The sequence below is a fragment of the Podarcis erhardii genome (assembly GCF_964252035.2).
Source record: "Podarcis erhardii genome assembly, chromosome: 5".
NCBI classification, from domain to species: Eukaryota; Metazoa; Chordata; class Lepidosauria; order Squamata; family Lacertidae; genus Podarcis; species Podarcis erhardii.
In genome coordinates, this window is record NC_138509.1 from 92,392,613 (window position 1) to 92,407,969 (window position 15,357).

Below are 15,357 nucleotides of genomic sequence, written 5' to 3' on the forward strand. Positions count from 1 at the left end.
TCATCACCATCTTCTCATTTTTATATGCAAGCTGCCTTGAGTCCCAACGGGAAAAGATTGAGTATAAATAAATACAGAATCATAATAATGTGCTAAGAGATTCAAACAAGGAAAGACTCCTTGGAATTGCTCTAGGTGCATACTGTATTTTAGTACATATGTTGATCCAACTGTGAGGAAGATATGGCAGCTCACAGAGCCCCTTCTATGCATTTTTTCAATGCACTGGAGAAGCATCAGAACCCCTTTTGATACAGGCCAACTTCAACCTATGTCTTTCTACTTGCATTTTCTAAACACTGAGTTTAGAAAAGAAACTGAATAGTGCAACTGTAAGCTGGAGCAACTTTTACTACTACTACTACTACTACTACTACTATTATTATTATTATTATTATTATTATTATTATTTTATTTTATACCCCACCCATCTGGCTGGGTTTCCCGGGTGGCTTACAGAGTATATAAAACATAACAAAACATCAAACATTAAAAACTTCCCAATTCGGGGCTGCCTTCAGAAGGAGTGGAGCATTCTGTACTAAGTGCACTTTGGAACTGATGGAGCACACTTGGCCAACTGTCCAAAATGAAACTTTCCTGTAACAGAAGTTTTGTACAAACTAGCCTAGCTAAATTAAACTGCATTTACATGGAACACATTCAGCTGCGCAAACAGTGAAGAGACTGCACTTTTACTCACAAGTGTCTTTCTTTCGACCTATGTGTTCAGAGTGCTCTGTCAGTGTACATCACAACCAGCTAGCCATTACGTGACATGTACCATAGAATCATAAAATTGTAGAGTTGGCAGGGACCCCCGAGGATCATCCAGTCCAACCCCCTGCAATCCAGGAATGTCAATGAAAGCATCCATGGCAGATGGCCATCCATCTCTGCCTTAAAACCTCCAATGAATGAGAGTCCACAATCTCCCAATGATGCATCCTTACCACTCATTGACTACAGCATCCCGTGATGCCTTGCTCGTCTGAATGAGCCATTACAAATTCCTTCAACAGCCATAACTTTCACTTCACCCATTGTCAACAGCCAGAACTTTCACATCACCCATTGTCAACTTGGAGGCAGTCCCCCCTCCCTTTCAGATGTGTAATCACTCCAACTGTGTGTGTGTGTGTGTGTGTGTGTGTGTGTGAATGACCACAGTCAAATATGCAATAATAATTTATATAATTATTATTTATACCCCGCCTATCTGGCTGCTAATCATCACTGTCTGTACTTCTCTCCAATTTAGTGACCTCACTGCTTATAATTCCATCCCAACCAGGCGCAAAGTGCCCACAACTCAGAATAACGCTTCCTGTGCCTGGTGAAATGGGCTGCAGCCCATGAAAGTGATAAATGTGTTAAGTCTTTAAGGGGCCACAAAAGTCTGCCGTTTTTGCATCAGTTGTTGAGTAATCAAGTGAAGCACAGAATTTGGAGGCAGTCTAAAGTTGTGATGAGAAACTATTCAAATTATTATGATAGCATTTTATTAGTAATAATTAAATTAATAAAATATAAAGATGTTTTCTTGAGGAATAAAAAAGAATCAGGAAAAAAATCAAAAGGCATCACCGACATTCACCAGGGATTATTCAGATTCAGAGTCTTCTTCCACTAACTCAACTAGTGGAGCATGTCTGTTGGCCTGTGATCCTTCCTGGTAATGAACCTTCTTAATTATTCCCGCCTTTGGAGCCCGTATGGTATGCTGCAGAGAAAGAAGTATACATTAGCTAAACAATCACTGTTTCTCTATTTAAAACTTCAAGTTGGCACCATCAGTTGTACAAATAAGAGCTATATATTAGGGCACCTCATTTAAAATATGCAGATCATCTATAAGCCAATACAGTGGTATCTCTGGTTATGTACTTAATTCGTTCCAGAGGTCCGTTTTAACCTGAAACTGTTCTTAACCTGAAGCACCACTTTAGCTAATGGTGCCTCCTGCTGCTGCTGCGCCGCCGGAGCACAATTTCTGTTCTCATCCTGAAGCAAAGTTCTTAACCCAAGGTACTATTTCTGGGTTAGCGGAGTCTGTAACCTGAAGCGTATGTAACCTGAAGCGTATGTAACTTGAGGTACCACTGTACAGGATTCCTGTGCAGACATTATACCCAAAACCCATGGTTCAGGGCTCAAACGAAAGAATGCTGATTTACTGAACAGAAATCTTAATTTTTATTGATACAGATAAATATCCAAGTACAACAATGGATGCAGAAATGTTAAGGTAGGGGGGCAGGGAGAGCTACCTAGCGTCAGTATTGGATTCCTCTATTCCATCCCAACAGATAAGAACATATCACTTTGCTTTTAGGTAACCTTATCATAGCAACAGTTAAAGCTTTCCCAGTAGTAATGTATGGAAGTGAGAGCTGGACCATAAAGAAGGCTGATCGCTGAAAAATTGATGCTTTTGAATTATGGTGCTGGAGGAGACTCTTGAAAGATCAAACCTATCCATTCTGAAGGAAATCAGCCCTGAGTGCTCACTGGAAGGACAGATCCTGAAGCTGAGGCTCCAGTACTTTGGCCACCTCATGAGAAGAGAAGACTCCCTGGAAAAGACCCTGATGCTGGGAAAGATGGAGGGCACAAGGAGAAGGGGACGACAGAGGATGAGATGGTTGGACAGTGATCTCGAAGCTACCAACATGAGTTTGACCAAACTGCGGGAAGCAGTGGAAGACAGGAGTCCTGGCGTGCTCTGGTCCATGGGGTCACGAAGAGTCAGACATGACCAAACCACTAAACAACAACAATCACAGCAACAATTATCTGCAGAGTAGGATGGGTCAGAGTGGGAAGTTAACCCTTTCCATGCGAACAATGGTTATCTATTGCACTGTGGTGCATCAGAGCTATGGGGCATCCTCCCATCAGCCAATCAGGTGATCACACTGTCTGCTGGGGAGGAAGTGGTACCCAGACTCAGCCGAGGTTCTCGTTCCTCCCAAACAGACCGGTGCCATGATAGCACTGCTCCCAGGGCACTTTTATCACAGCACTGATCGTTGTCCTACAAATTTCACAGATCTATACCTGTAAAAGCATATTACGAATTATATTCTATTGAAGACCACATTTTAATTACTTTGGCAGAGGTGGCTGGGACATTGGCCAAAGTTCTGGTAGGATGCTGAAGGTTCTATCACCTGGCCCTCCATGAGCTGCATCTACCTGCCCTAGATTTTGTCTTTTTCTCCCCTGCTCCAAACCTTTAAGGCTAGACTGAGTGCCTAAGAGGATATTTTTGGGTTTTGGCTTTAGAAATTAAGTGTGTGTCATGCAAGGCTATATCAAAATGATGGGTCAAAAGCTTGCACATGATATAATGCTTGAGGAAAAGGGTCACTTAGCATCAAGTTACGATTTCTACCATTTCTGACACGGCACCACTTTTGTTTACACACTGCTCTACAACAGTGCCTAACAATAGTTCAGTGCACAAGGTGGAATCCAATTAATAAGGCAAACTGAGCCAGTTTGTTTGAGGTTATTATTAAGGAACCCAGCAAGGCCAAAACACAGTTATAAATGCATACCCTGCAACGGTTTAGATTAATTACTAGGAGCATTATGAAGAAAAAATGCAGTGGTTTTTAGAGAGATTCTTTGCTTATTGGAATTTGTATAGCACCAAGCCTTGGATAGAATAGAAATGCTTAAATGGCAGGGGGGGGGGGCGAGGGGTCATTTTTCTAAACTATACAGAATATTCCAGCATGCAAACGCAATGGAAGATTTGCTCCTGGGAAACATTAGGACAGTTTGTTACAGCTAGAAATCAGTCATGCCAATAAAACCAGCACAATCCTTAAACAACTAGTCAGTTAACATACTATGCCTGCAACATTTAAGGCACACTTTATATGATGTGCTAATAAACCAAAACCAAATCCCTCTTGTCTTCTCCATGATTAAAATGTTATGATACTCACCTCCATTTTCATAGCTATCATAACCATCAGCGGGTCTCCGACTTGGACTTTATCACCAGCTTTCACAAACACCTAACAAATTGAAAAGCGAGTGAGAAGCCAGGTGTCACGTTCCTCCTATACAAATATAGTGTTTCTCTCCAAGTTCACAGAAAGCAATAACGAGGACAAAAGATTCCTTGTGTGAGGATGAAGAATGGCAATCTTTTTCTAAGTTTACCTTTGCAGCTGGTTTCTCCAACACGGTGACATTTTAAAAGTGCACCTATGAAAATGTGCACCCAAAAATAAAATTTGTTCATGTGAACATTTATCACCACGTGATAAATAGGGGCATATGGACTAGGGAGGGATGACTGGTCATGGCTCTTGCTATATATGTATGTTCCAGACTGCTGTTTTATTGCAGGTGTGTTCTGCAATATATTCTTGACATAGTAAGAGTGTATTAATGATGGATTTATTCTGCTTTAGTTGTTCTGCTTTGCTTCGCCAATGTGACCACATCATCGCTGTCCGGAGGGGCAATAGTGCAATGAAAGTGGGACAAAAAAACACCCCCGGAATATTTGTGGTTGCAGGATTTCAGCAGGACACTACAGTATATGCACTGACTGGACATGAAACTGTATGAGCATCCCGAAATATTGAAAATTGGGATCATGTATGACCACCCTGACAGCATCGTGAGTGCCTATCATCATGCATGTGCAATTTAAAAAAAAGTCCAGAGGAGCCCCCAGTTGCAAGTTAATCCACACCATGAGTAAACGGGCTGTAAGAATTAGAGAACATGAAATCACCTGCCATCTTTGTTTATGAGTCGTAATTAATGCCTGGCCCTTCATGGAATAGTCCCAGGGCAAGTTACAAAAATGCCCCTATTAAAACAAGTACAAATAATAATAATAATATCATAAACTAAAGCCACAAAGCAAACTGATGAACAAAGCAGCAGCACAGAACAGCAATGCAGCCTAGAGGGTTTATAATGTTTGACAGCAGATGATGTGGACCAACAGCTAGTTGTGAGGACAAAGAGATTACAGTCAGATGGCAATGAAGAAGGAAGACAGCTGAGAAATCCTTTTCAAGGGAGTCCCAGGAACTTTACTTGAGGAACTCATATGAGCTTCAGTGAGAAGATCCATAGCAGTGAACAAGCTTCCTTGAACGTAATCTTGTCTTCAATTCCCCTACGTGTCTTCCATACAAGCATGGGAGACTGGTGTGTTCCTGGCCATATTCTCAGTTCACATGGAGGTGTGTGTGAGGAGATTCAAAAGACCTGCTAATTGCTTTGCATGAAGTGAGAACATGCTGCAGAATTAGCTGCAATTCCTCAAGATTCTTCAGCAGAGGAGCTTAAAGGAAGCAGCTAGTTGCAAAGTAAGCAGCAATCTACTGTAGGCAACCACACTCTACAGTAAGGAAAGATGATAAGTAACCAGGAGTGAATGGCATGTGCGAACAGTCCCTGCAGGACACATCAATGCATCACCTTTGGTACAAAAGGGCAATGCGCCTCATATATTTATTTATTTCATAAAATTCATATGCCAATTGTTTTTAAAAACCTGTAAAGCAGTTTACAAAGAGAAAAGGCTCTGCCACACCCACACACAGATCCCTCCAGAATTACCTTTTCTATTGTCCCCGTCATGGGGGCCACAGCCCCACCCTGATCTCCAACTGAACCCACTCCGGATAAATACTTTGGCACAGGAAGACCAATCTGCTCACTACCTTCCTGGAGAAAATAAAAATACACCACGGACAGATGAGCGCAACAACACTTTTTACCGCTGGTACAAACCTATATTTTCCACATCCTGAAATGACAGGTGTAACTAGGATGGACATTAAGCACTTGATTTATTGACAAGGAGTTTACATGATGTTCACTAAGAGAACCATTTTAATTCCCTTTAATCACTTTTTACTGAAAAAGCAGCCTTCTGAGACCACCAACAGAATATTCCTTCTTATAAAGGAGGTTGTCAATGTAATTCAGAAAACACCAAGGTAATTTGTTACCTTATTTTGAATTTACTTCCCAAGCCTACTTAGACTTAACTTACTTCCAAGATGTAGCAATGACAATAATGTATGAAAAGGATGCGAGTCTAAGCCAACACATATTTTGGAAATGATATAAAGCATGAATATGAATGGGCTGGATTAAAAATGTGTAATTCCTCATGAATACATTTCAAATATTGCAGCCCTGATTCACAGGAGCTTACACAGACATCTAGTCATTTAGGATATTCTTTTAAGTTTTAAGATCCATGCCCCAACTCCCCATCCTTATGACTTAAAGATGTGAGGCGTTTAGCTTTACAAGCCAATTTATTCACTGAACAGTTCAGTATCGACTAATTAGCCTTAGCTACTAATTAAAGCTATGAATTTTCAAGTGTCACAAGAATATTATGAGCTGCTTACATAAAGGTTTAGAGTCACACATTCAATCCCTGTTCTCCCAAATGTAAATAGATGTATCCAGATCTATAATTGTTTCCCTTTTTTAAAAAAAAACACTCATTTCCCTGGCTGTTAATTTATTCTCCAGATAAATCAAGTGGAAAATATTACCGGTGAGAAGAGGTGAATGGCGTCGCCCAAAATCACCACCTTGGATTTATGAACAACTCCGTTTACTGAACATCTTATGCAATCCAAATCACCATCACTCGAAAGATCTCCAGAAACATGGAAAGATTTATTCTGTATCTGAAATACAATTACATAGCATCATATAATTGCAGAGTTGGAAGGTATTCTGAGGGTCATCTAGGCCACCCTCTTGCAATGCAGGAATACAGGATTTTAACTCCCTGGTCCATGTACCGCTTTTGAGGAAATAAGCTTGGGAGATGGATAGATCATGCTGCATTCCAAGGATGGATGAGAGGAGAAACTTTAAGGCTAATATGAAAAAAGGCACCCATATGCCCCTTAGAAACTCTATCCTATTTGTCTCAGTCCACAGAGATGGGATTGGGTCAAATACATATAGGCCACAAAGGATTTGCAAAAAACTACACAGAAAAAGTAACTCAAATTACATAGAGGATGTTTACCTGCATGCCATATGATCCATCACGATTGTAGGTTACGGTCATATTCACTTCTGTTAGAAAATAAAGATTTAAATTACTTCCAAGTGGGGTTTTTTGTGGGGTTTTTTTTTTTTAGGGGAGAGGAGGAATTAAAACCCAAAAATAATGCACATCCAATTGAGCTGTACCTCCTCTCCATTTATCTTTATTTTTAAAATTTGTAAGCTCTAAGTAGTTTCACCTCCACTCTCTCTCCCCATTCTTCACAAGTGTGGGCTCCTTGTTCCCTTCGTCATCTTCCACCTTCTGCCATACTGTGCCGCTACAGTGATTCACAATTAAACTAACGAGAGGCTGCCCTTGCACCTGGTTCAGAAGCGGCCAAAAAGTACAAAATGGAGCTGCTAGGTTGCTCAGTGGGAGACACAGCTTTACACGTACGGTGGTACCTCGAGTTACAAACGCTTCAGGTTACAAACTCTGCTAACCTGGAAGAGTTAAATCGAGTTGAGAACTTTGCCCCAGGATGAGAATGGAAATCGTGTGCCGGCAGCGCAGCGGCAGCAAGAGGCCCCATTAGGAAAGCACACCCCTAGTTAAGAACAGTTTCAGGTTAAGAACGGACCTCCGGAATGAATTAAGTTCGTAACTAGAGGTACCACTGTATTAGATATGCACTGGCTACCTGTCAGCTACTGAGCCATGATCAATGTTTTGTTGTTAAAGGTTAAAGCCCTAAACAACTTAGGACTAGGCTACCTAGAAGGCAAACTTCCCCAATACAGGCCAAGCTGACCTTTAAGAACTTCTGAGAAGTCACTGCCAGTTGCGGATGACCACTTGGCGTCAATGCAGAAGCAGGCCTTACTCGGGCTCATTCTCGACTTGTGGCCCCTTGCAAGTGTGCAAAAAAGCCAGTCATGCATTTTGCAACTGCATGCCATCAATTTTTAGGATGCAACTGCATCCTGAAATGTATCGTTTTAAGAGAGGGGTCCTGGTTCAGATGTGCTGCTTAGACAACTGAGTTCGTTTTAAGAGAGGGTTCGTGGTTCAGATGTGCTGCTTAGACAACTGAGTTCTTTTTGCATGTCAGGAGAGGGAAGGGTGTTGGAGAACTTCCTTTCCTTTCAGAAACTTTAGAGAAAACAGAATGTGAAACTTGAGTAGAGTTTTCATGGGAAATAGCTTTCTGTGCATCTATGACTATGTGCCTGACTTTGCATGTGTTAAGGGTGTGTGACTGTGCATGGGTCTGGCCCCCATCAACACTGAAACATATATGTTGCCTCCCAACAGCTGTCCAGCAGGGTGAAGCAGTCCTTAGCACAAAAAAGGTATCCCACAAAATACTAAAATCACTCAGTATTATACCTAGGGCTCATCTAATCCCATGTAAGCATGCAGTAGTGGCAAGGCCTGCTTCCCAAAGTGTTGAGAATGTTGAACAGCATGAACAAAACAGGTCTTTGCAAAAACAACCAGGAAATATGGGGCAGCTCTGATGAAAGTAACAAAGAAAACAAAAAACCATGCTTGCAGTTTAAGTACATGCCAAGTGATCTATATAAATCAATCCAATGTACATAAAAAGAACAGCATTTTGAATTATTGTACTATTTTATGTCTCTTTGTCCTCCTCAGCTATAGAATAAAGATTGCCACTCAAATTCTTGCCATTCAGAACTAAGTCACTTACTATTTTCACCATCTAAAAGAGTCAGGTTTCTAACGTAAGGTATATTTATTCTTCTTCCACTGCTGGATGCAAATGGAGAGAACTTATCTGGAACATAAAAAATGGAGAGAGGAAGATTCAGTTATTGCTCCACTGAAATGAATGGGGGAGCTCTTTCAAGCAGAGAATTCTGCTTGTAAGCAATTATGGGATCTGGAAAATTGTTGCTTATGAATGTGAAACAAATAAATAAAAGAGAGAGAGGGGGAGGGAGGGAGAGTAGACACACACGGCATATTCTTCCCTGTAACAGAAAGGATTCTAAAAAGCCAAAGATGCCTCGAGCCTACCTCCTGATTGCATTCTAAAAGTGTCGGTCACAATTTTCTCCCTCAGTATGAGTCCAAGCGCTGCCTGGCATAAGGCCACTTCAGATATTGCCTCTTTGGGTGGAAATAGCTCATCGTAATGTTGTGGGATAAAATTGGTGTGAACATTTCCAGCCTCAAACGCCGGGTGGCCTGAGAGGTCCAGCAAGAAATCAACATTGGTGCTTAGCCCTACAATCTGCCAAGGGAAGGGAACAAAGAAAGCACACTGGGTGAAGGCAAGCCGTTTGCCGCAGTCACGTGCTCCAACAGGCATAGTCATAGATGATGGGAGACGCAGTCCAAGAACATCCGGAAGGCCACAGGTCTCTGTCCCCTACTTTATCAGAGAGGAGCAGTGCTTTTTTTTCTTTAAAAATGTTTAGGGGTACTCTCATTTTGGCTGCTCCCACTCCCCCTCTTCCTAACCTCCAACCCTTTCCCAACCCCCAGATGAGGGACTTGAGGCGGTGGCGCTGAGAGGAAGGGAAGGTCCCCACGATGGCGGGGTTGGCTTGAACGAGGAGGGACAAGCACTCACAGGCTGGCTCTAGCCTGGCAGGAGGAGGAGCAGTGCCACTGCATCCACCACGGCCACCCCAGACTCCCCTCCCTGGGCAACGGCGCAGAAAATGACAGAGCTCCAGTCTGCACTGCTATTGCAGAGACAGCTGGCGCATGTTGATCTGGGCAACATAAAATGTTTAGGGGTACGCATACCCCTGTGTGTCCCCCAGAGGAAAAGCACTGGATAGGACCCGAACTTGATAAATCATAATGTCGTCTGTACTTACATTATATTGCCGAAGGCAGTATCTTAATTTCCTTAACGCTGCTTGACGATCCTCTGCCCAAACGACCAACTTAGCAATCATTGGGTCATAATATATAGAAACCTCATCCCCTGAAATAGGAAGAGTTGGGAAAGCAATTTGCCAGAATGAGTAACTTAAAAAGGAGTCAGTTCGTACCCCGTTATTTCCTTTAGTCAGTTATGGAAAACGTGGTCAAGGCAAAGGATAGATTAGTAAACCATCCCCTTTGATTTGAAACTACAATAGCACCCTTAAAGCGAAAAGAATGTCCCTGACACTAATTTGCAGCAAGGAGGTTCAGTTTACCTTGTCTTACCCCGGTTTCTATCCTGGTGCAACTGTCAGAGGGTGGTGTAGACAAATGCAGTAAGGGTCCAGCCCCCGGCATGAAGTTGTTGTTTGGATCTTCGGCATAGATCCTAGCTTCAAAAGCATGTCCATTAAGAGAGATCTCTTCCTGAGTCAAAGGAATCTTCTCCCCTGAAGCAACCTGTAAAGAAAACCAGTTTTGCTTTTTCTATGGGATTGAGAATAGTGTCTTTGGACTGTGAGGGTATCAAGGAATCACAGAAAAATCATGCAGCAAAATATGAGTAGTAGAAATCCTTGAGGTATTTGAGGTTTAGGGTTTACACTGCATAAAAAAACAGGGTTCTTGTGCCTTTGACAGCTGTACAGCAGACAGAAAAGCAGGCTGGCAATTCCTGCTTTAAACTCTCATTCACAAACCATCTACAGAGCAACAGATTGAATTCTATAATACCTGCAACTAGCTAATCCTTCCCATTTTTAATTCTCAAGTCAGACTGTAGCAAACTTTGTGTGGGAAAGCACTCACACAGTGGAATAACTTGAAGCAAGTCTATTCCAGATCCTCGTTCACGTTTTTGCCAATTATTTTTATTGATTTTCCAGATCTCAACCCAATTATACAAAATATTTCCCAATTAATACAATTTTGTTCAAGTGACTTCCCATGTGCCGTTCTTGATGCATCCTTAACTTCTAATATTACTGCATTTACATATTCTCATTCAATGCCCAATTTAGCATCAGCCCAGACAGAAAGAGTGAGAATTCACTGTCCCAAGGAGAAACCTTCCCAGACTGGTGGTTAAAAGCAATGCTTGGCTTCAAATGGAGGCACAGGCAGAGCATCTTACTGGCATGCACAAAGTCCCTGGTTCAATCCCCAGCACCTTCAGCTGGGCTTGGGAATGCCCACAGTCTGAAACTCTATAGAGAGCTTCTGCCAATAAGCACTGACAATTCTGAATTAGAAGGACCAAGGGTCTGGCTCAGTCTAATTCAGCTTCCTATGTTCCTATGGATGCTGCCCTCATAAGCCCTTACCTTAAGTTGCCATTCCACCAAGTCTGTCCCAGTGATCATCTCAGTAACTGGGTGCTCCACTTGCAGCCTGGTGTTCATCTCCATGAAATAGAAATTATGTTCACTATCCATAATAAATTCCACTGTTCCTGAAATATTTAAGATTGGTACATTTAATAGCGGTGGAAACGCTTTCTCTAAACAAAGTCCCACTGATCCCAGCATAATGCCATTGTCCACAGAGTTTGCTGTCTGTTGTCGATATGAAGCATCTTATCTATATTTTTAAAAACCTGATCCAAAACCACAGCTTGGAAATCCTCCAGGAAGTATAACACCCTAATCCAGTGGAACTATTTCTCAGTCAAATGCAGCCTTAAGCCTACTCAGATTCTGGCTTACTGTGACCACACAAACACGCTGGCTTCAGAAGAGAAGCTTGCAGTCACTTTGCCCCTCCCTGGGCATTTGGGGACAGTGCAGGACAGCCAAAGTTTGGCACAGCATGCCTTTCAAACCATAACCTGCAACCATAGGACAAACCATAGGACACACTTTAGCTACAGATCATGGTTAAGGAGAAGAGATATCAAGAGAAGGAGGAGTTTGGATTTGATATCCCACTTTATCACTACCCGAAGGAGTCTCAAAGCAGCTAACATTCTCCTTTCCCTTCCTCCCCCACAACAAATACTCTGTGAGGTGAGTGGGGCTGAGAGACTTCAAAGAAGTGTGTCTAGCCCAAGGTCACCCAGCAGCTGCATGTGGAGGAGCGGGGAATCGAACCCGGTTCACCAGATTACAAGTCCACCGCTCTTAACCACTACACCACACTGTCTCAACCACGAGCCTGGCTTTGAATGACACACTAAGTCAAACCTGGGCTTAGCTGCTGCGCTGCACGGACTTAAAAACCCCTGGGAAAGCAAAGTAGTTGCGATATCCTCCTTGAAAGGCAGCAAATTCATGGTAAGTCATGGTTTGGCTTAGAATGGTGTGCAATTGGGCCAGTGGCTGGCTGAGCTTCCCTTATTCTGGACAGAAGCAGTGAGGCAGAACATAATAAATAATAATAATAATAATAATAATAATAATAATAATAATAATAATAACAACAACAACAATAATATTTCCCCAGCCACTCTGGGCTGCTCCCAATCAAATATTAAAAACACAATGCCGCATTAAACATTAAAAACTTCCCTAAACAGGGCTGCCTTTAGATGTCTTTTAAAAGTAGGATAGTTACTTATTTCCTTGACATCTGATGGAAGGGCGTTACACAGGGTGGGAGCCACCACCAAGAAAGCCCTCTGCCTGGTTCCCTGTAACTTCACTTCTCGCAGTGAGGGAACCACCAGAAGGCCCTCGGCGCTGGATCTCAGTGTTTGGGCTTAACATCCCAGGAAAATAAAAGTACAAGGTGCAGGGAATTATGAAGTGCATGAAAAGAAAGCCAAAAGGCAGGAGACTGAGGGCGAAAAGCAACAAGGAATGAAAGGGCAGAGAGAAAGGGAACACACAGCCAAGAGCCACAAAGATAAAGATGAGTGACCTTTACATATTCACTTAAAATAGCTAGCTAAATCTTTGGCTGCAGACTTCACGTCTAGATTGAAAAAATAAATAAATGTACAGACAATATTATTCTGGGTGGTGGTTTTTTAATCTTTCCTTTGCAGTTTCAAATTTTATCCACCCAAGTTAGAGCTAGAATCACTTTATAAACTCTACATTTCCACTTAAAGCAGCCTTCCTCTAAGCATGCCTCCCATATGGGTACGTAACTTCCAATGTGAAACTAAATACAGCACTAAAAGGAAGTTAAGTTTGCAATACCTGCTCCAACATAGTTCACAGCTTTAGCTGCCCTGACAGCTGCCTCTCCAAGTTTCCTTCTTATTTCAGGCTTAATTCCTGGCTAAGAAAAGGTTGAAATGATGTTACTACATTTATACCACATTTATGTGCTTGCATGCAGGTATCATCTATCTGGGGAAAAACAGATTTTTTAAAAAAACCCTCTTCTTTTCACATGCAGTTATTCAAGCCACATTTCATCTACATAAGATGAACCTCACAGAGAAGCTGTACCAGAACAGATCACTTAACTGAGCACTGATGGTTTCAAAACCCTGCAAAGAAAAATATCCAACTCCTTTAAATATAAGCATGTTGACGAAAGGCTTAACATGTGTGCACAAATAAATAAAGTCTTCTGGAACCACATGCTGAACATCATCATCATCATCATTGACTTTTATTGTGCTAGCCATAGGTCATGGCATCCTTCAGAAAAATAACAAACGGAAAAACAGCAATAACCACAAAAATCATCAGGCACCACACATACAATATAAACCACGGTCACAACTACTAAGATTGTTTGTTGCATAAAACAGAATAGCAGAAGATTCTCTAGTAAAATGTGCCAAATTAAATATCCGCATCCCCTTTGCAGTTGACCGCTATTTTATCTAGTTCTTCCCTCCTGATCTTCTTAGCTGCCAACGCATAGAGTGCTACTTTATAAGTTACAAAGTCATCAGTAAGCTGAACATAATAGAGACATGGTCGAACCAATGAGGCATCACCAGTATAAAACACATTTCAGGAATAGCTTAGGTAGTTCAGAAAAGCCCAGATAAACTAACAGAACATTCCAGAAAAAGTAGCTTCTCTAGTAGCTTCAGAAGTGTGTGCATGTGCTCTACAGTTTAGCAACAAGATACTGGGGTAGCAAGCATGATTTCCAAACTCAATGTGGTTAAAAAACAACAATAAAAAACCACACACAAAATCCCATGTTTGGGTGTTTCTGAAACTAGTATTATATTCTGCAAAAAAAAATAATATATACCAAGAAGCCATTGGTATCACATATGAAAAACAAAAAACATGTTAATAAAGTAAACAAAAAAAGGCACTTACATCTATTTCAATCACCTTTTCAGAAACTAGTCACTCACCCCTGGAGCTTCTTCAATAATTTTCTGATGTCTTCTCTGTACACTACAATCTCTTTCAAACAGATAAACTGCATTGCCATGCTGGTCTCCAAATACCTGAACTTCTACATGCCTGTTTCGGGTGTAAAAATTAACAAATAAAGGTTCAGATGTAAATATTAATAAATAAAGGTTCATGTCCATCAGTGCCAATGACCATTAGTGCCATTTTTTAAAGAGCAAAGTGCATTATTCCATCACAGTAGTCTGTGCCACTTCAAGACAACTAGCACAACCTATCATATATTAAAGATAATCTTATTTTTCAGAATTGGAAACAATGTAAACCTCAAGAAGAGCAGTGTTTTCTTCTACCCTACATCATACTTAAAATAACTTTAAACATGCTAATCTCTAACATTATATTCTAGGAAAAGGAAGGTCTGTGCACTTAAGCAAATATTTCTCAAAAGCACACTTTTGTTTTTAAATAGTAGTAAGTTATTGGAGAGATCTAGAATTCAAACAGCAATTCAGAACAAGGTCAATGTGTCTGATGTTTGCAATATCACAAACTAGGTCTTGACTCGTTACCTTGTGCTAAAAACCCTAAATGAACGGAAGGATCAGAAAGACAACCAAGCATGTGATCTGCATTGTAGTAAACTGTTATCCTGGAACTTAAAGTGCCCCATTTAGGAAGTTTTGATAGCAAGCTACACTTTGCACTGTCACAACTATATATGTCTATAGGGCCAAAATATACTCCAGAATAATTATCACTAATATACAGTGGTGCCTCGCAAGACGAAAAGAATCCGTTCCGCGATTCTCTTCGTCTAGCGGTTTTTTCGTCTTGCGAAGCAAGCCCATTGACGGCTTAGCGGATTAGCGCTATTAGCGGCTTTTAGCGGCTTTTAGCGGCTTATCGGATCAGCTGATAAGCGGCTTAGCGGCTTAGAAAAGGGGGGGGGAACCGCAGGAACTCGCAAGACATTTTCGTCTTGCGAAGCAAGCCCATAGGGAAATTCGTTTTGCGAAGCACCTCCAAAACGGAAAACCCTTTCGTCTAGCGGGTTTTCCTTCTTGCGAGGCGTTCGTCTTGCGGGGCACCACTGTATTGGAATCAGTGCATTTTCACACATTACCAGATAAAAAGTATACACATATAAACAAACTATTATTGCCTGCT

General features: G+C 41.5%; 1 protein-coding gene across 1 annotated transcript in view; it reads right to left on the reverse strand.

Annotated features, from left to right (window-relative positions):
- Positions 1–1,485: 1,485 nt before the first annotated feature.
- The window catches only part of MCCC1 (methylcrotonyl-CoA carboxylase subunit 1), a 30,186-nt gene continuing 16,314 nt past the window's right edge, over positions 1,486–15,357 (reverse strand). The window contains exons 8-19 of the mRNA XM_081862414.1: positions 14,187–14,298; positions 13,057–13,138; positions 11,239–11,366; positions 10,192–10,375; positions 9,865–9,974; positions 9,053–9,269; positions 8,724–8,810; positions 7,046–7,095; positions 6,558–6,695; positions 5,602–5,709; positions 3,960–4,031; positions 1,486–1,723 (exon numbers count right to left, since the gene is read on the reverse strand). Coding sequence (XP_081718540.1) covers positions 1,604–1,723; positions 3,960–4,031; positions 5,602–5,709; positions 6,558–6,695; positions 7,046–7,095; positions 8,724–8,810; positions 9,053–9,269; positions 9,865–9,974; positions 10,192–10,375; positions 11,239–11,366; positions 13,057–13,138; positions 14,187–14,298 — 1,408 coding nt within the window. The 3' untranslated portion in view covers positions 1,486–1,603. The remainder of the gene's footprint in view (positions 1,724–3,959; positions 4,032–5,601; positions 5,710–6,557; positions 6,696–7,045; positions 7,096–8,723; positions 8,811–9,052; positions 9,270–9,864; positions 9,975–10,191; positions 10,376–11,238; positions 11,367–13,056; positions 13,139–14,186; positions 14,299–15,357) is intronic.